Source organism: Nyctereutes procyonoides, unplaced genomic scaffold (genome assembly GCF_905146905.1).
Source record: "Nyctereutes procyonoides isolate TBG_1078 unplaced genomic scaffold, NYPRO_anot_genome, whole genome shotgun sequence".
In the NCBI taxonomy this organism is placed as follows: Eukaryota; Metazoa; Chordata; class Mammalia; order Carnivora; family Canidae; genus Nyctereutes; species Nyctereutes procyonoides.
This window is the reverse complement of record NW_026575125.1, coordinates 44,638,417-44,665,110: the sequence shown is the minus strand read 5'-3', so window position 1 is coordinate 44,665,110 and position 26,694 is coordinate 44,638,417. Positions and strand designations below refer to the sequence as shown.

Below are 26,694 nucleotides of genomic sequence, written 5' to 3'. Positions count from 1 at the left end.
TGCATTGTAACAGCTGCTTTTATTGGTAACTTTAATTCATGAAAGTTCATGAAAAAAGAGATTGAAATGTGGAACATTTCTTAGGAAATGTCATCTTAGTACATTCAAATGATTCAATAGCTCAAACCAGGGTGATACTACCAAACACAAGGCAGTCCTTTAATTTAATTAAATTTAATTAATTAATTTTTTTTTTAAAAAAACTTAGAGAGGGAGTGAACGAGAGAGAACACAAGCCAGGAGGAGGGCCAGAGAGAGAGGGAGAAGCAGACTCCCCACTGAGCAGTGATCCTGATGCAGGGCTCAATCCCAGGACCCTGGAATCATGACCTGAGCTGAAGGCAGCCCCTAACCAACGGAGCCACCCAGGCACCCCTATTTTATTTTACTTTTTAAGGCAGTGTTCCTTTAATAGATTTCTCATAAGCATGTGGTCAGTTGTGTTTGTAGATGAGTGGGATTGCTACTCACGTAGTTCAGTGGCCTTCTTAAAGCTCCACACCTGCCCTGTTAGATAAGTGACTTAGTGAGAGTCCTTCATAGTATTACAAAGGAATGCTCGTCCTGAGGGACCCCTTGCTGTCCATTTAGGATAATACTTTCTTATTTTAAAGCTCATTTATAACTTTCCCATGAGCATGGGCTGTAAGGAGAATTGCAGCTGTGGTAATGTTGAAAGTCTGTGGTGTTAGTTGGTAAGCCCCGGGTCTTTTCCAGGCATCATTTTCTCTCTCTGTTCAGTGCTATTATTAAATGATGACTCTGGGGTTGTACCAGACTGTAAGAAGCCAAAGCAAGGTGGGAAGACTAGGTATTCTCATCCTGATGTTGAAAATTTTTTATACTTGGCTCTTACCTTAGAGGAGGGTTCTGGACCCCATAGTCTTAAAAATCTGTAAAAGATTGTGTGTGTGTGTGTGTGTGTGTGTGTACTTTTATGAGGAGAGGGGTGTGTGTGTGTGTGTGTGTGTGTGTGTGTGTGTGTTTGAGTACTTTTATGAGGAGAGGGCTCCTAGCTTGCATCCAATTCTCAGAGGAGTCTATGATTCCTTTGGAATATCCAGAAGTGAGATTGCTAGATCATAGGGTAATTCTATTTTGAATTTTTTGAGGAATGTACATACTGTTTTCCAGGTAGCTGCATTGATTTACATTCCCACCAATAGGGCACGAGGGTTCCCTTTTCTTCACATCCTTGCTAATACTTATTTCTTGTCTTTTTGGTAATAGCAATTCTGACAGGTGTAAAGTGATACCACATTATGGTTTTGATTTGCATTTCCCTGATGTTCGTCACATGGAGCATCTTTTCATGTACCTCTTGGCCATTTGTATCTCCTTGGAAAAATGTCTGTTCAGGTTCTCTGCCTATTTTCTTATCGCTTGTGGGGTGGTTTTTGCTGTTGATGTTGGGCGAATTCCTTATATGTTTGGATATTAGCTCTTTATCAAATAGATGGTTTACAAATACTTTCTCCTGTTCCATAGGTTTCCTTTTTATTTTGTTCATGATTTCTTTTGCTGTGCAGATACTTTATAGCTTATGTAGTCCCATTTACGTAATTTTGCTTTTTGCTTTTTGTTGCTTGTGCTTTAGGTGTCCTGTCCAAGAAGTCATTGCCAAGATCACATGTCAAGGAACTTTATCGCTGTTTTCTTCTAGGAGTTTTACGGTTTTAGGTGTTAAGTCTTTAATCCATTTCAAGCTAATTTTCTTGAATGGTGTAAGGACCAAAATTCATTCTTCTGTATGTGGTTACTCAGTTTTCTCAGTGCCATTTATTGATGGGACTGTCCTTTCCCTATTGAGTATTTCTAGCTCTCTTATCAAATGTTAGTTGGCTGTGTATGCAAGTGTTTATTTCTGGGCTCAATTTTGTTCCACTGACTGGTCTGTGTGTCTGTTTTTAAGCAAGTACCATACTGTTTTAATGACTATAGCTTTGTAGTATAGTTTGAGATCAGGAAGTATGATGCCTCCAGCTTTGTTCTTCTTTCTCAAGGTCAAGGTTGTTTTGGCTTTTAGGGGTCTTTTGTGCCTCCACTAATTCTAAATGTTATAATACTTTACTAAGTCCTTAGTTGCTGTACCTTTGTTAATCTTCATGACAATACAATGAGGGTATATTATCTCCCATTTTATAAGACAGGAAAACGGAAACAGAGAGGTGTAAATAATGTATTCCATATCATACAACTAGTAAGTAGCAGAGAGGGATTTGTAATATACAGCGGACTCATCTGATGCAGAGGTTAGACGTTATAGTCAATATAGAACGAAAACTGTTAGCCAGAATTTCCCTTTAAAAATCCCTACAACTAGCCATAATGCATAGCATTTTACTGTCTTTTAGTATAATGAAAAGCAAAGCTGGCTTTTCTTCCATTTTTGGAACAGAATGCTTTTTTTCATCTAAGTAACAGATGAAGTGATTGGCATAGGTTTGGAAGCCATGTTGAAAAAAAAATTTAAACACTGGACACAAGCACAGAATTTTATTTCTGTGAGTTTTATGTGTGTGTGTGCAGTGTGTCCTGTCTGCCAAGCTGCCAGCATGGTGCCTGGAACACTGGGCACTGAATGACTGGAAGCCAGCATTGTTCCCCTTGTACGCAGTTCTCTTGGCCACTCCCACATATTGCCACCTCTCTGGTGCCTTGGCCCACCACTTTCCTCACCCTCTCTTACCCTAAAGGCCCTTTCTGCTGATCTGAATCTTACCTCATTTTTTTTTTCCTCTCAGCCCACACTGATCTTGCCCTGGTTCATCCGATTTTCCCAGTTTTGAGAGTTTGAACTTCACAGAGGTAGTCTGTTCTGTGGAGTTTGCTCTCCACAACTCTCAACCCAGATTAGAGTCTAACGCAGGGCTCAGCTGTGGCAGAGACAGGGCCATATCTGCAGCCCCGTTCTGATTCTGTATACTGTGTGTGGGTTGAATTTGCCCCCAGGGCATCACGGAAGCTGAGCGAGAGGCTTTCGAGCTGCTCCCAGATGATGAGCGCCAGTGCATCAAGTGCAAGACCACGTGCTTTCTGTCAGCCCTGGCCTGCTATGACTGCCCAGACGGCCTTGTCTGCCTTTCCCACATCAATGACCTCTGCAAGTGCTCCAGTAGCCGGCAGTACCTGCGGTGAGCAGGGAGGGGGCCTACTAAGGAAGTGGGCTGAGGCAAGGATGCAGAGAGCTGGGCTAGATGTGTGCTTCCCTGCTGTCTGCCTGCAGGTATCGATACACCTTGGATGAGCTCCCTGCCATGCTGCATAAGCTGAAGGTTCGAGCCGAGTCCTTTGACACCTGGGCCAATAAAGTTCGAGTGGCCCTGGAGGTGGAGGATGGGCGGAAGCGCAGTGAGTGATGGGGGGATGGAGGGACTGCACAGGCAAGTTCTCTTCCCTTTTCTTCTGTACCCCACCCCCACCTCCTTCCTCTCCCTTTACTCAATACTGCCTACTCCTTGCTGCTTCCATTCTCTCCCCAGGCCTTGAAGAACTGAGGGCACTAGAGTCTGAGGCCCGTGAGCGGCGGTTTCCTAACAGCGAGCTGCTGCAGCGACTAAAGAACTGCCTGAGCGAGGCGGAGGCTTGTGTGTCCCGGGCTCTGGGACTAGTCAGCGGCCAGGAGGCTGGGTATGGCAGTGGGGGGTGTTGGGCTCAGATAGCCTGCTGAGGAGCCCGCGCCTAGGAGGAGTAGACTCTGAGTGCCATTGAGCAGATGACATCAGCAGGAAGCTGACAAGCACTGCAGTGCAAGGTGGCCTAAGATGTTGGGAGGGCAAGGAGATCAGGCAGCTAGAATGGAGAAGAGTGCCTTGGTGCTGGGAAAGCTAGAAATGGTTCTCAGTATCTGGAGAAATGGTTATCAGTATCTGGAGATTTCAGACAGGTCAAGGGATTTTGTGGGCAGGGAGGAGTTGTGGAAGGTTTAGGGACAAGAAAAGGACACAGAAGCAAAAACCTGATCAGAGAGTTCACAGTAAAGGATGGGTTGAAAAGTCCAGCTTCTGTTACAATCATTTAATTTCTAGACTCTCCCCCCTCCCCCGCACATATATCCTATATCCCACCCTCCCCCCATCATTTTTTGCTCCCATCATATGAATGTGCTGATATCTTAAAACCCTCCCTCTAACCTGGACAGTTGGGGGCACTGTGAGTAGGAGAGCTCAAGGTGGGCAGGTATGAGGAAAGGTGTTGGATCTGAGCATGGAGATGGAGGGAGGGAACTCGGCTTGGACCTGAAACCCCACATGTGAAACTCCACAGCCCCCATAGGGTGGCTGGTCTACAGATGACCCTGGCTGAGCTCCGGGCCTTTCTGGACCAGATGAACAACCTGCCTTGTGCCATGCACCAGATTGGGGATGTCAAGGTGAGGAGGAGTGTACTCAGAGTGCTGATGAGGGTTCAGGGGGATTGGGAGGCCTGAGCAGCAGGCCACTCTTGGCTATTTTCAAAAAGTATAAGGCGTTTGGGCAAGACAGCATGCACATGTGAGAGGAACAGGAGCTAGGAGGCAGAGGGGGCTTATGGGGCAGGTGGCAAGGGTGTAGGTACCAGATGCGGAATCAAGGGAAGGTGTCCTGGTGGAGGTAGAAGAGGAGAAAGGAATGAGGATGTCTTTGGGCCTGGAAAGCTAAGTCAAGTTCATTAAGGGAGAGGAGAGGTGGGATGAAGAGGGCTGTGGACACCAGTGAGAGTGTAGGGGTTTGTGAGAAGGCCAAGCATAGCAGAGTGTTTTTAGGGCAGGGAGGTCTTCTGGTGTTAGACCTCAGAATCCTCTGGGGACTTAAACCATAGATGCCTGGCCAAACCCTATTAATACTCTAAGATCCCTGGGTGGGGCCCAGGAATCTGTTTTAACAAATTCCCTGGGGTATTCTGACAGGCAGTGAGTGTTAGGAACCATTGTCTTAGGGCATGGTAAAAGAGGAGAGCTCAGCCTGTGTTAGACGCTCTTCCCAAATACTGGAGGGTAAGAAGGTAGATGGGGCAAAGGTATTTGGTGGTGGGACCTCCAAGTGGCCCCAGCTGAGGAGTTTGTTCTTCCATCTGTATCCTGGTAGGGTATTCTGGAACAGGTGGAGGGCTACCAGGCCGAGGCCCGTGAAGCCTTGGCCTCACTGCCCTCCAGTCCAGGGCTACTGCAGTCCCTTTTGGAGAGGGGGCAGCAGCTTGGGGTGGAGGTACCTGAGGCCCAACAGCTCCAGCGGCAGGTGGAACAGGCACGATGGCTGGATGAAGTGAAGCGGACGCTGGCCCCTGCGGCCCGAAGGGGCACCCTGGCTGTTATGCGGGGACTGTTGGTTGCGGGTGCTAGCGTAGCCCCTAGCCCTGCTGTCGATAAGGCCCGGGCTGAGCTGCAGGAGCTGCTGACCATTGCTGAGCGCTGGGAGGAGAAAGCCCACCTCTGCCTAGAGGCCAGGTAGGTCTAGCCTCCACCCCTCCCTCCTCTGCCCCAACCTCCAAAGTTTAGTGGAAGAGCTGACAGTGATTCCCATGGGTGGCCTTGGGTACCAGACTCTGGTGTTGGTGTATTGACTTTCTTCCCCTTTTTTAGTTCCCTAGCTTCTCTCTCTCTCTTTTTTTAAAACTCCGTGTATACATAGAGGCAGAGATAAGCTTATGGGGAAACAGGGATGGACAGGTACAGAGATGTATAGAGGACTAGCTCCACAGGCTCACGTGGGCACACACACACACACGAGCACAAGTACTAACAGGCAGATGGACAGATGTTGATAGAAGCCACACACTGTAGTGCCAGATCACTAACACCGGTTGTATAGGCAGCATGAACAGGCTGATAGCCTAGTAGATGAGCAGAGGCACGAAGGCTATGGCAGAAGTTGGGTGGGTGCGTGCAGTCTGGAGCAGGCAGGGACTGGCAGCCCCCTGTAGGCAGAATGCTAGCAAGTAGGCCCAAGTGGCAGCTCCGGGGGCCCATGCTGATATATCTGGTAGTCCGTTCAGGCTGCTGCTCAGGCAGATCACTCTAGACTCAGGCCTCTTTTTCCCTTATCTTTAGGCAGAAGCATCCACCAGCCACGCTTGAGGCCATAATCCATGAGGCAGAAAACATCCCAGTTCACCTGCCTAACATCCAGGCTCTTAAGGAGGCTCTTGCTAAGGCCCGAGCCTGGATTGCTGATGTGGACGAGATCCAAGTGAGGACCCTGTTGCCCCCTGACCATCCACCCTAGACCTTCACTCCTGCCAGGAGAGCTGGCATGCATTTGGCTGTGCTGAGTTGGGTTGGCTAGAGAAGCAGGCACAGTACATTGAGAGGAGGCAAAACGTGCTTGGCGGCAAGCAACGTGAGGAGGGCTCACAAGGCCAGCCTGAGGGTGGAGAGGTTGTGGAGAGGGTCAGAATGATAGGGGCAGGGAGGATGGAAGAGGCAGACCACAACAGAATGATCAGTCTGATGGTCATGGAGGCTGAGTGCGGGTGGAGCCACTGAATGTGGGAGTTGTAGGAGTGCTTTCCTTAGGATGATCCCTGTTCTGTTCTGCCTGAAGACCGCAAATCTGGTGCCTCTTCGCAGCTCTGGGCTGAGCACAGAGTGACATCCGTGGATGTTGGCAAGTTGACTTGAGCTTTCTCTTGCCCCTGTCCCAGAATGGTGACCACTACCCCTGCTTGGATGACTTAGAGGGCCTGGTGGCTGTGGGCCGGGACCTCCCTGTGGGATTGGAGGAGCTAAGACAGCTAGAGCTGCAGGTACTGACAGCGCACTCCTGGAGGGAGAAGGCCTCCAAGACCTTCCTCAAGAAGAATTCTTGCTACACTCTGCTAGAGGTGAGGCCTGGACCCTGACCCACAGCCTCTCCAGCCTCTGGCCCAGCTGCTATGAGATGGCTTCTAGGAGAACATGGGGCTTTGGGTGCACTGGGAGTGAGGGGTAGGGGAAGTTGAGGCATCTGCACCCTGTCTGCCTGCCTTAGGTGCTCTGCCCATGTGCGGATGCTGGCTCAGATAGCATCAAGCGCAGCCGGTGGATGGAGAAGGAGCTGGGGTTGTACAAATCTGACACAGAGCTTCTGGGACTGTCTGCGCAGGACCTCAGGGACCCAGGCTCTGTGGTAAGGAGCTGGGGCCTGTGGTGATCAGTGTCTGAGTAGGGCAGCCGTAGGTCCCTGGGCCTCTCACTTCTCCTGGTTTGGGAGTAGGGTGTTAAGGGTGTCCAAGAAAGGAGGGGATGGGCTGCTGACCTCCTCTCCTGCTGTCCTGGGTATACCAGATCGTGGCCTTCAAGGAGGGGGAACAGAAAGAGAAGGAGGGCATCTTGCAGCTGCGTCGCACCAACTCCGCCAAGCCCAGTCCTCTGGCATCATCAGCCACGGCTTCTTCTGCAACCTCTATCTGTGTGTGTGGGCAGGTGCCAGCTGGGGTGGGAGCTCTACAGTGTGACCTGTGTCAGGACTGGTTCCATGGGCGATGTGTGTCGGTACCCCGCCTCCTCAGCTCCCCGAGGCCCAGTCCCACCTCATCCCCACTGCTGGCCTGGTGGGAGTGGGACACCAAATTCTTGTGTCCACTGTGCATGCGCTCACGGCGCCCACGCCTGGAGACCATCCTGGCACTGCTGGTAGCCCTACAGAGACTGCCTGTGCGGCTGCCTGAGGGTGAGGCCCTGCAGTGTCTCACAGAGAGGGCCATCAGTTGGCAAGGCCGTGCCAGGCAGGCTTTGGCCTCTGAGGATGTGACTGCTCTGTTGGGACAGCTGGCTGAGCTTCGCCAGCGGCTGCAGGCTGAACCCAGACCTGAGGAACCCCCTACCTACCCTCCAGCCCCTGCCTCTGACCCTCTCAGAGAAGGTAGTGGCAAGGATATGCCCAAGGTGAGCTGCTCACCCCAGTTCTTGCCCTCCAATTACCATCTCCTAGCCCCCTCCCCCATTTAGGCTCTAAGCCCTGTCCCTGCTCTCTGACTTCTGATCTTTCTTGGCCCGGCCTCCCTGCCCCCTTGTGCATTCTGTCCAGATCCCCAGACTGCTCCCTGCCACTACCTTTGCCCTCCTTCTCCAGGAGACAGAATGTCCCGAGTCTGGGGTTGGTGGGAGCCCGGTTCTCTAGTTACCGCTACCCATCCTTGCTCTCCTTGATAGGTCCAGGGGTTGCTAGAGAACGGAGATAGTCTGACCAGTCCTGAGAAGGTAGCCCTGGGGGAAGGCTCAGGTAAGAGAGGTAGGTCTAGGTGTGGGTAGGCTGTTTCTTGGGTATTCCCAGTGACCCATGGGGTCCTCGGCTCTGTAGTGGGGCTACAACCGGAGCAGCTTCTAACCCAGCCTGTCCCCTCAACCCCCTAGACCTGGAGCTGCTGTCCTCGTTGTTGCCACAGTTGACTGGCCCCGCATTGGAGCTGCCTGAGGCCACCCGGGCCCCTCTGGAAGAGCTTATGTTAGAAGGGGACCTGCTTGAGGTAACCCTGGATGAGAACCACAGCATCTGGCAGTTACTGCAGGCCGGCCAGCCTCCAGACATGGAGCGGATCCGCACACTTCTGGAGGTGAGGACAGGGATCATGTATAGGGCCAAGAGGTCAGGCCAAGGAGGCAGGGAGCCCAGGCCTGACCACTTGCCCACACCTCTTTCTGCCTGTCTGATCACAGCTGGAGAAGGCAGAGCGCCATGGGAGCCGGGCACGGGGCCGGGCATTGGAGAGGCGGCGACGGCGGAAGGTGGATCGGGGTGGGGAGGGCGATGACCCAGCCCGAGAGGAGCTAGAGCCAAAGAGGGTACGGAGCTCAGGGCCAGAGGCCGAGGAGGCCCAGGAGGAGGAGGAGCTGGAGGAGGAGACTGGGGGTGAGGGCCCCCCCCAAACCCTGCCCACTACTGGCAGCCCCAGCACCCAGGAGAACCAGAATGGCTTGGAGCCTGCGCTGGCCACTTCAGGCCCCTCAGCCCCTTTCTCTACTCTGTCTCCTCAGCTGCATGTGCCCTGCCCACAGCAGCCACCTCAGCAACAGTTGTGACAGTGGCTGAGCCTAGCACAGACCCCCCCAACAAAGACCCCCTCCCTTGGCCTCAAGGATCCTCTTTCTGACCATCAAGCCTGCTTCTTGGGAGGTGGGCAAGTAGGGGGGATGGCCACCCCTCACCCCCCAAGCCCTGAATCCCTTGACTTTTATATTCTGACTCCAAGGTATTGTTCAGACCTCAGCTCCTGGGGGCCGGCCCCTGGAGTCCCCCTCCCTGGTAGCCTCTAACCAGCATTCCCAGACACCTGAGGCAGATAGACAGATGGATAGGCAGGTGGGCAGGGGGGTGGCTGGGGCTGGGCCAGCACCATTCCAGAGATAAGGCCAGTGCATATGCAAACTGGGGGAAACTCCTCTCCCTTCTCTCCCCAGTTCTGGCCCTGGCCAGGCTATGCTACACTAACCTCACCTCCCTCTCACTCTTTCTCTTCTTCCCTTTCCTGCCTCCCCCCATCCCATTTTCTCCCTCCTTCTCTCTCCTTCCTCCCCCCTTCCCCTGACTGTTCTACCCAGGAGGAGGAAACTTCACATAGCTGTGCTCACAGTTGTTTATTTTCAATGAATTTGGTTGGGGAACTGAGCAGGCTCCCTATGATCTGAAGAAAGCTTTTGGTGCTTGTCCTCACAACCACCTCAACCTTCTCTCCCTGTCCTGCCCTGTCTTCTTTCCTCCTCCTGGGTTCATGTTGTAATAAAAGAAGATTGTTGGTGTGTAATTAATTTGTTCAAAAAAAAAAAAAAAAAGAAACAAGAAACTTGGTTCCAACTGAAGCCTATTTTAATTTTATTTTATTATTTTCCTCTTGTTAGAAATAAAACCCTTAGCAACATTTTTTGGAAATATGTTTCTGAAGTGCATTTCTCTTTGAAGGGGGAGAACAGTGCCTCCATCACCTGTCAGTGGAGCAGCTGCAGTGCTGGCGGGAGCACTAGGGCTGAAGCCTGGGAGCTCTGGGTTCTGAAAACAAGTTCTACCAGGTTCTCCTTACCTGTGGGCAAGACATCCTGAGGCTCCCCTACCCAATCCCCAGACCAGTTTTACCCATCTCCCAGCAGATGGGCCTGACAACCTTGCAACTAAGCTTCTGCCATAGCCCCCTCCAACTTTATGCCCTCTGGTCTGTCCTCATGCCCCCTGCCCCCAGGGGGATTTTTGGTTTTGGCTTTATTGAGACATAATTTATCCATCATAACGTTTACCTGTTTTTAAATGTAAAATTCAGTGATTTAGAGGGATGTTTCCAAAGTACAGATCTCATCATGTCACTCTTGCTGCTTAAAACCATCCGTGATGCTTTATTGCCCTTAGGATCAAGATTATATTTATCTCATTCTTTCTGGAATGCTTTCCAGTCCGACCCATAAGCCATGTTCGGGGAGGCTTCCCTGACTTTTCTCTACCCTAAAGGGTTTTTTCTGCCCCTGTGAATGGAGACTAAAGCTCAGATCTATGGTCATTTGCAGCCCAAGTTCACTTTTACAGCTTTATTGTGTTATGATTTACATATCCTACAGTTTACCCACTTAAAATCTACAATTCAGTGGCTTTTAGTATAATTCTAGTTGTGCAACCATTAATGCAAAAGATTTTAGAATGTTTTTTCATCATTTCAAAATGAAACCACACTCCTTAGGCATCACCCCCCTCCCCAGCCCTTCAACCCTAGGCTACCACTAATCTATATGGATTTGCCTATTTTGGACATTTTATATAAATAGAATCATACAATTTGCGATCCTTTGTGACTGTGTTCTTTCACTTAGCATAATGGTTTCAAGGTGAGTTCACTTTTAAGTGTAGATATGAATGGTGTCTTTATATTGGACAGATTTTCCGCCCATATGGGCTGTTTTTTTTTTTTTTAAGATTTCATTTATTTAGAGAGACAGAGTATGTGTGGTTCTGTGTGTAGAGGGGAGGGGCAGAGGGAGAGAATCCCAAGCAGACTCCACACTGACTGTGGAGCCTGACATGGGGCTGGATCTCAGGACCCTGACTGAGGTCACAATCTGAGCCGAAACTAAGAGTTGGGCACTCAAAATTGACTGAGCCACCCAGGCACTTCGAGAGTCAGGAAAATGAGGGTGTTGGACTAGATCAGGAACTATCAGTACTCTGCCCTTTCTCATCTTGGGTGCTCGCTTAATGGCTTCATTTTGCTCCATTTCTCCCCCTTCCCAAGGTTTCTGGTTGATAGGAACCAAGTGATGAATGAGAAGGCCCACCCTCTTCTGGTAGGTTTGATTGGTGGGAGGATCTGGCCAGCCCTGCCTCTAGTCTTCTGGTCAGGAGACACTGGGCTGTATAAGTCAAGAGGAGGGAGGCAGGGGCCAACACACCCCTGCTGGATCCAGTTCAACCCCAGGCCCCAATCTAGGGGGGAAGGGCTGGCTTTTTACCTGCCCACCTGTTTAGAATTGATCACGAAAGCAGGGTTGGAGGAGACATCTCAGAAGAGACAGGCTTGCGAGCTATGATGGACAAGGAAGGGGCTCAGGCTCAGCACTTTACTACCATTCCCACCCCAAGGCTGTCTGCCCCCTAGAAGTGGCCCAACAGGGGAGGTAAAAGGGTACCCGTGGCCTGCAGCAGCTTCCAGGCCAGCAAGTGCTGGGCCCAGACGGGTCCTTTAGGGTATGGCCTGGCCCTCAGCAGTTGGCAGACAACCTTTTCCATCTTGGCACTGCCTGTCCCATTCCTCACAGTGGACCTACATCTGGAGAGTCCTACAGGTGACACCCTAACTCTGATCCCAGAAGACCTAGGTCAAGTGTGGCCTCTTCAGAAAGCTCACTGGTGGCATATATGTCCCCTTTTCTCAGGCACTCACCTAGAAAGGGAGGAGTGATGTGTTGGGGAGGGGTTGGGGAGAGGGGGCAGATGAGTGGGAGATGGGAAAAAGGATCCAGGAAGAAGAGAGTATCTTCACTTTGAAGTCATTTTCTATAGTGACACCTCCTTGCTGCTGTTGCATCCTCCCAAACATGGCTCAGGATGGCTCCCGGGTCTGCAAGTGGCAAGGGTGGGAAGAGACCTCACTTCCATTAGGGACTTACCCCAAGTCTTCTCAGGCCCAACTGACACCTTTCCTCCTTCTAGTGCTTCCAACTGTGCTTTACATGGTGTCTGAAACACTCTGGGATTAACAGGTCTGTCTCTCCTGGGAGCTCCTGGAGGGAAAGAAAGCAAGGCCCAGGCCCAAGTCCTCTTGTCTTGCACAGAAGGAGGGAGATAGGAGCAACCTCTGAAGCCCCACTGCATATGAACTCTATTCCCTTTGCACTATGTAAACCCCACTGGTAAAGGTGTTAACCTATGAAAGTGGGGTCTAGGGTCCAGGTCCATGGTCACTGGGGGCCTAAAGGAGCAGGCACTGACCATGCTTCTCAGAAGTCCTGAAATTGTTGATGGGAGGAGTTTCAAGACAGACACGAACCCTATCCCTGGGACATTCTTAGGAAAGGGAAGGGAGCAGTTCCTTGTGAACTCCCTCCTGGGTGCCAGCCCCATGTGAGACATTTCACAAAGTTCCTGTAGGACATGCGGGGAAACAGACCCCTGGAAGAATAGGCCTAGTCTGGGCATATCAGCCTGGCAGAGCCAGGATTCCCACCAAATCTCTGAACATACTGCTCCGTGCTACATGATAGAAGGGGTCCAAAGTAATCAGCCTGCACCCAGGAAATACTAGGTAGCGGGGGCTCATTATCGATCTCTGTCACTGGCAGGTGGGAACTCAGCAATGCTACAGCCAGATTGGCCTTGGTAGGTAAAAGTCCATATTGCTGAACTTGGGCATAACCTTCATGCCTGCCTATATTCATGAAGTATTGTTGAGTAACAAATTATTTCCAAAATTTAGTGGCTTTAAAACCATGCCATTTATCTCAATTTCTGTAGGTCAGAAATCTGGGCACGACTTAGCTGGGTTCCAATTTTGGGGCCTCACAGGCTGCAGTCAAGGCGTCAGCCGGGGCTACGGTCATCTCAAGGCTCAAATGGGGAAGGATCTGCTTCCAAGCTCACTCACGTGGGTGTTGGCAGGATTCAATTCTTTGAGGGTCTTTGGACTAGGGCCACAGTTCCTCACTAGCTGTTGGTTGCCCTAAGTTCCTTGTCTTGTGGGCCTCTCTATAGGGCAGCTCACAACACGACCACTTGCTTCATCAGGCCAGTCAAGTGAAATGAGAATTGCATGAGTGCAGGATGAAAAGTCTTCATGACCCAATCTCTGAAGTGACATCCCATCACTTTTGCAATATTACACTCATTAGGAGTAACTCACTAGGTTCAGGCCACACTCGAGGGAAGGGGATTACACAAGGGTGCGAATACCAGGAGGTGAAGATCTTTGGTGCCACCTTGGAAACTGATTACTGTAGTTCATTGGCCCCCAGTGACTTGTTTCCCTTCCACTTGGGGAATACATTCATGCATTCCCACTCCATTTCAGCATCACCTCAAAGTCCAGAATCCCCTCTAAATCAGGACCAGGTGTGAACATGGCTCCGTGTGTATTCCTTAAGTATGGCTCCTTGAGTACTATTTTTCTCCACCTGTAGATCTGTGAAACTTATGACACAAGTTATCAGTCCCCAACACACCCAAGATGCAATGGTGAAACAGGCACAGGATAACTACTACAGACATTTCAGTTCAGAAAGGGAGGAAATGGGAAACACAAGGAAGTCACTGCTTTATAGCAAGTCTGAAATCCATTTTGGCAAATGGAAGTTCCTTGATTAGGTCATACTCAACTGCAAGGGACACTGGAAAATGTAGTCTGAATAGGAAGAGGAAACAGGCTTAATGACTACCTAGCTAGTCTCTGCCACCCCTCATAATGTATTTCTCAAAGCCCTTGTAAGAGGAATGTCCACATGGCCAGAAGGTGAGTTAAATGGGTTACACATGATGAGTTAACACCAACATTCTTATTGCCCTAAATATTTGGAGAGCAGCTACATTCATCACTATGCTATCAATACCCTTGGCATTTAGAGATTCCTCCCTCTACATTGTATATCTGGCATCTTAACCTCATTTAACACAGGCTACTGCTGAGTACAGCTTTCAATCAATCAATGGAACAAATCTTAGAAATATTCCTAGCTGCTTCAGCTAGCAGTATATCCAGGATTGCTGATAAGTGCACCCATATTGAAAAGTTTGACCCTACCAATCAAAAAACTCCCCAGAAGGAAAAGTCCAGGGCCAGAGGGCTTCACAGGCAAATTCTACCAAACATCTAAAGAAGAGTTAATAGGTACCTATTCTCAAACTGTTCCAAAAAATAGAAAAGGAAAACTTCCGAATTCATTCTATCAAGCCAGTATCACTCTGTTACCAAAACCAGATAAAGACACCCACCACAAAAAAGAGAGAGAGAGAGAGAACCGCAGGCCAATATCTCTCATGAGTATAGTTGCAAAAATCCTCAACAAAATAGTAAATACTGGGTATTTACACCCAAAATACAAAAACACTAATTTAAAAGGATACAGGCACCCCTATGTTTATAGCAGCGCTACTTACAATAGCCAAATTATGGCAGCAGCCCACGTGTCCACCAATAGTTGAATGGATGAAGAAAAATAAGTGAGACACACACACACACCCTCCCTAAGATACTATTCAGCCATAAAAAAGAATGAAATCTTGCCATTTGCAACAACATGGATAGAGCTAAGGTATAATGCTAAGGGAAATAAGTCAGAGAAAGACAAATACCATATGGTTTCACATATGTGGAATTTTAGGAAAAAAACAAACAAGCAAGGGGAAAAAAAGGGAGAGAAAGGCAAACCAAGAAACAGACTCTTAACTATAGAGAACAAACTGATGGTTACCAGAGGGGAGGTGGGTGAGGGAATGTAAAAAAAAAAAGAAAAGTTTGAGCCTGCCAAAACCAGATAAAGACATCACAAGTAAAGAAAATTATAGATCAATTATCCTTAAGAATGTAGATGCAAAAATCCTCAACAAAATACTAGCAAACCAAACCCAACAGTATATTAAAAAGATTATACACTATAATCAGTGGGATTTATCACAGGAATGCAAGAGTGGCAGAAAAGGCATAGAGCTAATAAATTCAGCAAAGTTGCAGGGTACAAGATCAACACATAAAAATCAGTTTTGCTTTTATACATTAGCAATGAACAATCCAAAAATGAAATTAAGAAAGCAATTCCGTTTACAATAGCATCTAAAAGAAATACCTAAAAATAAATGTAACCAAGGAGGCCAAAGACTTGTATATAGAAAACGTTGTTGAAAGAAATTAAAAGAGACATTCTGTGTTCATGGATTGGCAGACTTTATATTGTTAGGATGTCAATACTATCCAAACTAACATGCAGATTCAACACAATCTCTTTAAAAATTTCAACAGCCTTGGGATGCCTGGGTGGCTCAGTGGTTGCATGTCTGCCTTTGGCTCAGGTCTTGATCCCGGGGTCCTGGAATGGAGCCCCACATCAGGCTTCCTGCATGGAGCCTGCTTCTCCCTCTACCTATGTCTCTGCCTCTCTCTGTGTGTCTTTCATGAATAAATAAATAAAAATAAAATCTTTTAAAAAAATTCCAACAGCCTTTTTGCAGAAACATGGAAATGCCAATTTGCCAAGAAGAACATGCCAAGAAGAACAAAGTCAAATGGCCAAGCGGTTCTCTTTAATTAAAATTGAAATGTAATTAACATACAGTGTTATATTAGCTTCAGGCATACAATATAATGATTCAGCGATTCTATACATTACTCAGTGCAAGAGTACCAAATCCATTCAGTGGGGCAAAGACAGTGTCTTTAACAGTTGGTGATGGTTCAACTAGATTTCCATATGCAAAAGAATGAAGTTGGACCCATACCCACTATTTTTTTGTAGCTAATATTTCCATTTTTCCGTGCCTGAGAGTAGGGAGTAAGAGTAGATCTCATGGAGAAGGTGGTGATGAGCTATTTGGAGAGATGAACAGGAGTTTGCCCGATTATAAGAACAAAGAGGAGAATCAACCTGAAGGTTCAGCAGTAGCTAAGCCTGGAGACCAGACAACAGGGCTCAGCTTGTCTTGGGAATAACTAGAACATCGGAAGTAGGGTGAGAGGGACATGAGGTGGAGAATACTAGAGCTATGGTCTTTGAGGCAGGTGGAGAGAGCTCTGAATTGAGAGCCCCACAGATGGTGAGTTCCAGAAAGATGGCAGCTTCAAGGCAGTGTTGGAGGACACGCAACTCCCCCACTTCATGTTCCAGCTCCAACCTCCTCCCCTTGGGCCTCTGCCAGAGGTCCCTCCTTTCTTTCCTGGAAAGGAAGATGAGATGGGGAAGGAGACTTGGGCCCAGGAAAGTTGCCTACAGAACCTGTGGTGAGATCTGAATTTTGTGGGATGCTGGGGCAAGGGGTGGGGGAAGGTGGTTCAGATAAGGAGAATAGAGGAAGGCATCCATGATAAGGGCAGGAATCTGCGTGTGAGAGAAAGATGGTGGGGAGATACCAAAGAGCCTGCCTTTGAGCAGAAGAGCCTAATATGAAAGAGTTTGGATGCTGAGGCTGATGAGGGAGGGGCAGACCCTGGAGGTACCCAGAGAGCCATAACCGTCATTTTCCAAAAGCCATTTCTAGGTCATAATTACCTCTCTCCCTCCCCTGGCTGTACCACCTACTGCCTCCTTCCTAGTGGTTTCCTGACACTCAGGCCCTAGCCTCTTCTGAAGTTCTTCCATCATCCACACACACCTCCCCGTCCTTGAGGAGAGGGTGTCCCATGTTTTTTCCTCATGATCTGCTCTAGGTAAGTAAACCACGGTCTTGAGAGGAGTGAAACCTCCTTTATTCCCTGCTCCACTGAGAGATTCTACAGTGCTTCCTTCCCCTGAAAGGACTCCACACAGCATCTTACCAGGGGATTTTAGACAGTGGGGTGTCTACGGGGGTATTCTGATAAAGGGTTGGCTCTGGGGAGGGAAAGATAGCTTCTGAATAAACACAGGGCTGACTGGAGGTGTGTGGAGGGCATAGGAGTTGCATTCTCAGAGTCAGTAGAGAGGTATGAATAGTGACTTTACCGTGGTCTTGATCCAAAGGGAGACTTTGAAAAGAAGGTGATTCGGAGGATCAGAGTTAGGGAAGCTAGTTTGAACAGGTCAAGAAACCAAAGATTGGAAGGCATGCAAGTTCCTCACAGTATAGAGTATAGAAGCCATGGTTTGGGTCCAGGCTTCCCACAGTACTGGGACTATCAGTGTAGCCCTCACAGAGGAGAAGCTTTAACAATACCTTCAGGTGCAAACAGGTCTACAAAGGATATGAAAAGGAAAGCAAGCCATAAGGCTAATAGGCACATGAAGAAATGCCCAAACTAAGTAGCTATCAGATAAATATAAAACTCAAAAAAATATTATTAATAAAATCTTTTTTAAAAAGGGATGCTTGGGTGGCTCAGTGGTTAAACATCTGCCTTCAGCTCAGGTTGTGATGTTGGGATCCTGGGATCGAGTTCCACATCAGGCTCCCTATGGGGAGCCTGCTTCTCCCTCTGCCTGTGTCTCTGTCTCTCTCTCTCTCTCTGTGTCGCTCATGAATAAATAAATAAAATCTTAAAAATAGAGATTATTTAAAACCTATTAGACTGGTGAAAAGAATTTTAAAGTGAAATAAGGCCAAATGTTGAGGTGTGTGTGTGTGTGTGTGTGTGTGTGTGTGTGTGTATAGGAATCCTCATGAACTGTTGATAGGAGTGCAGATGCTGCAGCCATTTTGGAAAGCTTAGTCAAATTAAGAATATACTCTATGGAAAAAAGAGAAAGAATATACTCTACGAACCCACAATTCCACTCCTTGATATATATCCCAAAGAAATTCTCCCAAACGTGCATAAGGAAACATGTTGGAGGATGTGGATCACAACAAAATTGGTAGAATGGCAAAGAATTAAAAGTAACCTAGGTGACCATTGCTGGTGAGTAGACAGGAAAACTAAGGTATTTGAACACCATGTAGTGCTGTGAGGTAGTTGAGGTTGATAGAAGTTCTACTCAGTCTCTTGAATATATATCTTACAATACATTGTTGCCATTTTTCATCATAGCCAAATAAAAATGGAAACAACTCAAAATGTCCATAACTGATGAATAGATAAGTAAAATATGATCTATCCATATAGAATGGAATATTATTTGTTAATAAAAATGAGTGAAGGACTGACTCATGCTATATAAAGGGATGAGCCCTGAAGACATTTTGCTAAGCGAGAGAAGTCAGACACAAAAGATACATATTCCATGATTTCATTTCAATGAAAAGTCCAGAATAGGCAAATCTACAGAAGCATAAAATGGATTAGTGGTTGCCTAGGAAGGCGGTGGGGAGAGATTGGAGGGCAATGGGGAGTGACTACTAATGGATGCTAGTTTTCTTTTTGAGGTGATGAAAATATTTATTTATTTATTTATTTATTTATTCATTCATTCATTCATGAGAGATAGAGAGAGGCAGAGACACAGACACACAGAGAGAGGCAGAGAGAGAGAAGCAGGCTCCATGCAGGGAGCCCGACACGGGACTCGATCCCGGTCTCCAGGACCACGCCCTGGGCTGAAGGCAGGCGCCAAACCGCTGAGCCACCCAGGTGTCCCGAAAATATTTTATACTTAGATTGTGATGATGGTCAAACAACTGTGTAATTTATTCATTTGAGAGAGAGAGAAAGAAAGAGCACAAGCAGGAGGAGCGGCAAAGGCAGAGGGAGAAACAGACTCCCTGCTGAGCTGGGAGCCCAATGCAGGGCTCGGTCCCAAGACCTGAAGATCATGACCTGAGCCGAAGGCAGATGCTCAACCATCTGAGCCACCCAAGTGCCCCTCCCTTTATTCATTTTCACAATACATTACAAATACATGCAAACACAACAGTATACTTTACCAGAACACGTACAAACAAAAAGGTTATACACTAAAACATTAGCTTGATTCCCTGAGAATGGCAAATGGGAAAGGGGGGAATCAGTCATTCAGTTTATCAGGAGATGAAACTTAGGCACTATAAGGTTTCCTAGAGGGTTTGGGATTAGATTTGGACCTTGCAGGATGTATGTAGGGACTTGGGAGAGTTAAGGGGTGGTCTGAAGTCATGGTAGTGGCAAAATATGCTAAATGGAGCTAGATGGGGTTTGGAGGTGGTGCCAAGAGTCAGCCTTGGTCTGAGAGGAAGGACCAGGTGCAGAGGGGTTGGGAGATGAGGCTGGCTAGAAAGGCTCAAGCTCTGGAGATGGCTTCTGGGCCAGTCTCCTCTCTGGCCATGTCATCTCCTCAGCTACTGCCAGGAGGTGCTGCTGGTATTGAACACTTTTCTGCCCTTTTCCTGCTATTCAGGTCTTATTCTCTTCTAAGGACATTCCCCCCATAATGGTATCCATTGTGTTGTCCTATGATCAGCTCCACATAGGGGGTTAGGTAAAAGGCCAGACCTTTTCCCTAGACTAGGGATTAGGGTTGGGCTGGAGCAGGAGCTGGTGCCTCCATTACTCCTTGCTTCCCTTAACTATAGACCTGTGTCCCCAGCTGGGCCTGTCCCGCTATGTGGCTTATGTGGTCATCTGTACAACCTATAGCTAGGCCTGGGACAGCCTCAATATAGGATCCTCTCACAAACAAGCATTGCAGATGAAAATCTGAGGCCCAAAGGGAGAATAAAGGGGCCCTGAAAGAGCAAGCACATAAAAGCATACTCAGAGGAGGAACCACCCACCCAGGAGCTACTGAACTGCCTGAGTGCAAATAGTGCCTCCACCAGTTATTGGCTATGTAATTTTTTTCACAAATTAATCTCTAATAGTCTCAGTTCCTACATGTTTATATTGAAGGAGAATAGCTGAATTATAGTACCTATCACAGAGGGTTATTGTGAGAAGTAAATGAGATTATGTATTTAGTATCTGGCATAAATTAAGTCCCCAGTAAATGTTAGCTGCTGTTATTATTATTCAATGTTTTCAGTCTTGGTCCTTGGGTTCTCATAGCTGGTGTGAGACATGACCCTGGCTGTGGCTATGGCTCTACTTCAGAGGAGTTATGGGGTATTGAAAAAGGATGGGGGGGATCCCTGGGTGGCGCAGTGGTTGGGGATCCCTGGGTGGCGCAGTGGTTGGGGATCCCTGGGTGGCGCAGTGGTTTGGCGCCTGCCTTTGGCCCAGGGCACAATCCTGGAGACCTGGGATCGAATCCCACATCGGGCTCCCAGTGCATGGAGCCTGCTTCTCCCTCTGCCTGTGTCTCTGCCTCTCTCTCTCTCTCTCTCTGTGACTATCATAAATAAATAAAAATTAAAAAAAAAAAAGAAAGAAAAAGGATGGGAAATGGGCTTGATGAAAACATGTACTACTTTGTATTTATTTTATATAGTTATGATAAGGGGTGTCTGGGTGGTGCATTTGGTTAAGGTTCTGACTCGGTATTGGCTCAAGTTGCAATCTCAGGATCATGGGATGAAGCCCTGCAACAGTCTCTGCACTCATCTCAAAGTCTGCTAAAGTTTCTCTCTCCCTCTCGCTCTGCCCCTCCCCACCTCATGTGATTGCTCTCTCTCTCTCTCTCTCTCTCTCTCTCTCTCTCCAATAAATAAATAAGTGATTACAGCTTGAATATAGTTTGAAGTTCAGAATTGTGATGCTACCAGCTTTGATTTACTTTTTCAACATTCCTCTGGCTAGGGTCTTTTCTGGTTCCATGCAAATTTTAGACTTACTCATCCAGCTCCATTAAAAATGTTGATGGTATTTTGTTAGGGATTGCATTGAATGTGTAGATTGCTCTGGGTAGAATAGACATTTTAACAATATTTGTTCTTCCAATCCAAGAGCATGGAATGTTTTTCCATTTCTTTGCATCTTCCTCAATTACTTTCATAAGTGTTCTGTAGTTTTCAGAGTACAGATCCTTTATCTCTTTGGTTAGGTTTATGTCTAGGTATCTTAAGGTTTTTGGTGCAGTTGTAAATGGGATTGATTCTTTAATTTCTCTTTCTTCCATCTCATCAAGACAGTATGGTACTGACACAAAAACAGACACATAGGGGATCCCTGGGTGGCGCAGTGGTTTGGCGCCTGTCTTTGGCCCAGGGCGCCATCCTGGAGACCGAGGATTGAATCCCACATCGGGCTCCCGGTGCATGGAGCCTGCTTCTCCCTCTACCTATGTCTCTGCCTCTCTCTCTCTCTCTCTGTGTGTGACTATCATAAATAAATAAAAATTAAAAAAAAATTAAAAACAGACACATAGATCAGTGGAACAGAATAGAACCCAGAAAAATGGACCCTCAACTCTATGGTCAACTAATCTTTAACCAAGCAGAAAAGAATATCCAATGGAAAAAGACAGTCTCTTCAACAAATGGTGTTGAGAATTGGACAGCCACATGTAGAAGAATGAAACTGGACCATTTTCTTACACCATACACAAAGATAAACTCAAAATGGATGAAAGACCTAAGTGTAAGATAGGAATTCATCAAAATCCTAGAGGAGAACACAAGTAGCAACCTCTTTTACCTCAGCTGCAGCAACTTTTTGCTAGACACATCTCCAAAGGGAAGGGAAACAAAAACAAAAATGAATTATTGGGATGTCATCACGATAAAAAGCTTCTGCACAGCAAAGGAAACAGTTGACAAAACCAAAAGACAACCTACGAAATGGGAGAAGATATTTGCAATTGTCTTAACAAATAAAGGACTGGTATCCAAGATCTATAAAGAATTTATCACACTCAACACCCCAAAAACAAATAATCCAGTCAATAAATAGGCAAAAGATGGGATGCCTGGGTGGCTCAGTGGTTGCATGTCTGCCTTTCGCTCAGGTCTTGATCCCGGGGTCCTGGAATCGAGTCCCAAATTAGGCTCACCACGGGAAGTCTGCTTCTTCCTCTGCTTATGTCTCTGCCTCTCTGAGTGTCTATCATGAATAAATAAACAAAATCTTTTTTAAAAAATAGAGCTACCCTATGACCCAGTAATTGCACTACTAGGTATTTACCCAAAGACACAAATGTTGTAATGCAAAGGGGCACCCGCACCCCAATATTTATAGCAGCAAAGTCCACAATAGCCAAACTATGGAATGAGCCAAGATGTCCACTGACAGATGAATGGATAAAGATGATGTGGGATATATATAGTGGAATATTACTCAACCATCAAAAGGCTGAAATCTTACCATTTGCATCGACATGGATGGAACTGGAAGGTACTAGGCTAAGTGAAATAAGTCAGTCAGAGAAAGACAATTATATGGTTTCACTCAAGTGTGGAATTTAAGAAACAAAACAGGATTATAGGAGAAGGGAGGGAAAAACAAAAAAGATGAAATGAGAGAGGGAGACAAACAGTAAGAGACTCTTAGCTAAAGGAAACAAACTGAGGGTTACTGGAAGGGAGGTGTTCAGAGGACAAAGTAAATGGGTGATGGGCATTAAGGAGGGCACATGATGTAATGAGCACTGGGTGTTATATGCAATGAATGAGTAACTTATCTCTACATCTGAAACTAATGATGCACTATATGTTAACTAATTGAATTTAAACTAGTTTTTTTTTAAACTAGTTTTTTTAAAAAAGAGGAAAAAGATAAACAAATCTTTAAAAATATACATAATTATTACAAAAAAGAAAATACACAGTATTAAAGAAGATAGTAAATCTTTAACTTATACAAATATCTAAGTATTTTCACATTTTTAATGATATAATCGAGTATCTTTTGTGAATATACATTTTACATAAGGTTTCATGCTGGAATATGCACACTGTTCCTGATCAGGACTTTTTACTAATGACTTCTTCAAAATCTTGATTGTTGCTATTAATGAGAAATGCTTTTTTTCTCAAGTAGAGGTAGGTACTTGTAAATGGAAAAGGAGGCCTTTTTTATTAGCCAGAATTTCTATTTCATTATTGAAATAATTTAAATCCAGTTGAACATTTTAATACTTTTAAAATAATTATTCTTTCTTCAAGTTATTCACAGATGTTACTCTACTTATTTCAATTTTTTCTTTATGATTCAAACTATAATAGCAACATTACCAGGGGATGATTTTTTTTAACCTCACTTTTCCAAAGTTGAATTTTTGCTTTGAAAAGCAAATCAAATCTTTGTCAGTGCACATTAATCTATTTTCACATGGCCCTTCCAAATTTTTTTTAAGATTTTATTTTTTTAATTATTTATTTGACACAGAGAGACAGAAAGACAGAAAGCACAAGCAGGAGGAGTAAGAGAGGGAGAAGCAGGCTCCCCACTGAGCCAGATGTGAGGCTCAATCCCAGGACCTTGGGATCATGACCTGAGCTGAAGGCAGACACTTAACCCACTGAGCCACCCAGGTGCCCTGGTCCTTCCAAGTTTCTTTTCTTTTTTTTTTTTTAAGATTTTATTTATTTATTCATGAGCGACACAGAGAGAGAGAGGCAGAGATACAGGGAGAAGCAGGCTCCCCGCAAAGGAGCCCAATGTGATACTCGATCCCAGATCCCGAGATCACACCCTGAGCCGAAGGCAGATGCTCAACTGCTGAGCCACCCAGGCATCCCTTCAAGTTTCTATAAAGTATATTCAGGGACCCAAAAAAGACAGCTAATCTTTTTTTTCCACAATCTACCAGGTGAGAATGGTTCATGGAAAAAAATATTTTGATTTTTTACTTACAAACTTTTGAAAATATTTTTTCTTTGGATCAGCTCACACACTTATGAAACAGCAAAGAGGTATGTTCTAATCTTTGTCGTAAAACAAAGATAAAAAACAGGTGGGATGTTAGTACCTTGTATTTTAATTAGATCATCATACCAACAGTACCATTTCCCATGGAAATCAGATCAAAAGGCAGACTCTTACAGATAAAGATTTCTCTGTATAAAACAATAAATAAAACAATGTATTGGGCAGCCCAGGTGGCTTAGCGGTTTAGCGCCGCCTTCAGCCCAGGGCCTGGTCCTGGAGACCCAGGATTGAGTCCCACATCAGGCTCCCTGCATGGAGCCTGCTTCTCCCTCTGCCTGTGTCTCTGCCTCTCTCTCTCTCTCTCTCTCTCTCTCTCTCTCTCTCTCTGTGTGTCTCTCATGAATAAATAAATAAAATCTTTTTTAAAAATGTATTACTAGAATCTCAGTGTTTTTAGAACAAACTCTAGATGCAAAGCCTTTACATGTCCTTATCGCTGTGGTCTCATTACACAAATTTGTTTCAAAATATTCATAAAAATGTAATGCATGATCCTGGATTGGGTCCTTTTGCTATAAATTATAGACATTATTAGGAAAATTGGTAAAGTTTGAATGAAATATGAGGATTAGGTTGTAGTGAAATACTAACATTGATGGTTTTATTGTTATTATGTAGGAGAATGTCCTTATTTATAGAAAGCACACTAAAATATTTAAAAGTGATGGGTGTGCAACTAGGTCTGCAACTTGCTTTCAAGTGGTTCAGGAAAAGAAGTTCTCTATATTGTTCTTGCAATTTCTCTTTAACGTTGTGATTGGTCCATAATAAAAGATAATTAATAAAATATTTTCTTGGATATTTTAACCTGGAATCATCTGCTTAGCATTGTTGCTTCTCTTGATAATTTTCCATGCAAATCAGACATTTAGGCTGAGGAATGAGGGCTTGTTGGGCAACCAAGTCCAAACTTTTTTTTAAAATAAATTTATTTTTTATAGGTGTTCAATTTACCAACATACAGAATAACACCCAGTGCTCATCCCGTCAAGTGTCCCCCTCAGTGCCTGTCATCCATTCACCCCCACCCCCCGCCCCCCTCCCCTTCCACCACCCCTAGTTCATTTCCCAGAGTTAGAAGTCTTTATGTTCTGTCTCCCTTTCTGATATTTCCCACACATTTCTTCTCCCTTCCCTTATATTCCCTTTCACTATTATTCATATTCCCCAAATGAATGAGAACGTACACTGTTTGTCCTTCTCCGATTGACCTACTTCACTCAGCATAATACCCTCCAGTTCCATCCACGTTGAAGCAAATGGTGGGTATCTGTCGTTTCTAATGGCTGAGGAATATTCCATTGTATACATAAACCACATCTTCTTTATCCATTCATCTTTTGATGGGCACTGAGGCTCCTTCCACAGTTTGGCTATTGTGGACATGGCTGCTAGAAACATCGGGGTGCAGGTGTCCCGGCGTTTCATTGCATCTGTATTTTTGGGGTAAATCCCCAGCAGTGCAATTGCTGGGTCGTAGGGCAGGTCTATTTTTAACTCTTTGAGGAACCTCCACACAGTTTTCCAGAGTGGCTGCACCAGTTCACATTCCCACCAACAGTGTAAGAGGGTTCCCTTTTCTCCGCATCCTCTCCAACATTTGTGGTTTCCTGCCTTGTTAATTTTCCCCATCCTCACTGGTGTGAGGTGGTATCTCATTGTGGTTTTGATTTGTATTTCCCTGATGGCAAGTGATGCAGAGCATTTTCTCATGTGCGTGTTGGCCATGTCTAGGTCTTCCTCTGTGAGATTTCTCTTCATGTCTTTTGCCCATTTAATGATTGGATTGTTTGTTTCTTTGGTGTTGAGTTTAATAAGTTCTTTATAGGTCTTGGGAACTAGCCCTTTATCTGATATGTCATTTGCAAATATCTTCTCCCATTGTGTAGGTTGTCTTTTAGTTTTGTTGTCTTTTAGTTTTGTTAGTTTTAGTTTTAGTCCTTTGCTGTGCAAAAGTTTCTTATCTTGATGAAGTCCCAATAGTTCATTTTTGCTTTTGTTTCTTTTGCCTTCGTGGATGTATCTTGCGAGAAGTTACTGTGGCCGAGTTCAAAAAGGGTGTTGAAAAACAAAACAAACAAACAAACAAAAAAACGAAAAGGGTGTTGCCTGTGTTCTCCTCTAGGATTTTGATGGACTCTTGTCTAACATTTAGATCTTTCATCCATTTTGAGTTTATCTTTGTGTATGGTGCAAGGGAGTGGTCTAGTTTCATTCTTCTGCATGTGGATGTCCAATTTTCCCAGCACCGTTTTTTGTTTTTTTTGTTTTTTTTTTAATAAATTAATTTTTATTGGTGTTCAATTTACCAACATACAGAATAACACCCAGTGCTCATCCCGTCAAGTGTCCCCCTCCGTGCCCGTCACCCATTCACCCCCACCCCCCGCCCTCCTCCCCTTCCACCACCCCTAGTTCATTTCCCAGAGTTAGAAGTCTTTATGTTCTGTGTCCCTTTCTGATATCTCCCACACATTTCTTCTCCCTTCCCTTATATTCCCCTTCACTATTATTCATATTCCCCAAATAAGTGAGAACATACACTGTTTGTCCTTCTCCGATTGACTTACTTCACTCAGCATAATACCCTCCAGTTCCATCCACGTTGAAGCAAATGGTGGGTATTTGTCGTTTCTAATGGCTGAGTAATATTCCATTGTATACATAAACCACATCTTCTTTATCCATTCATCTTTCGATGGGCACCGAGGCTCCTTCCACAGTTTGGCTATTGTGGACATGGCTGCTAGAAACATCGGGGTGCAGGTGCCCCGGCGTTTCATTGCATCTGAATCTTCGGGGTAAATCCCTAACAGTGCAATTGCTGGGTCGTAGGGCAGGTCTATTTTTAATTCTTTGAGGAACCTCCACACAGTTTTCCAGAGTGGCTGCACCAGTTCACATTCCCACCAACAGTGTAAGAGTCTTCCC

General features: G+C 45.9%; 1 protein-coding gene across 4 annotated transcripts in view; it reads left to right on the top strand.

The window, feature by feature from the left end:
* The window catches only part of KDM5C (lysine demethylase 5C), a 30,031-nt gene extending 20,207 nt beyond the window's left edge, over positions 1-9,824 (top strand). For 2 of the 4 annotated variants that reach the window (XM_055338191.1, XM_055338190.1), the window contains exons 15-26: positions 2,953-3,134; positions 3,227-3,351; positions 3,483-3,630; positions 4,267-4,372; positions 5,067-5,425; positions 6,029-6,167; positions 6,622-6,801; positions 6,948-7,085; positions 7,244-7,843; positions 8,111-8,180; positions 8,312-8,511; positions 8,615-9,824. In XM_055338191.1, coding sequence (XP_055194166.1) covers positions 2,953-3,134; positions 3,227-3,351; positions 3,483-3,630; positions 4,267-4,372; positions 5,067-5,425; positions 6,029-6,167; positions 6,622-6,801; positions 6,948-7,085; positions 7,244-7,843; positions 8,111-8,180; positions 8,312-8,511; positions 8,615-8,977 — 2,610 coding nt within the window. In that variant the 3' untranslated portion in view covers positions 8,978-9,824. Of the gene's footprint in view, positions 1-2,952; positions 3,135-3,226; positions 3,352-3,482; positions 3,631-4,266; positions 4,373-5,066; positions 5,426-6,028; positions 6,168-6,621; positions 6,802-6,947; positions 7,086-7,243; positions 7,844-8,110; positions 8,190-8,311; positions 8,512-8,614 lie in introns of all 4 variants that reach the window. The other 2 variants (XM_055338189.1, XM_055338188.1) reach the window with 1 other exon arrangement.
* The last annotated feature ends 16,870 nt before the right edge of the window (positions 9,825-26,694 follow it).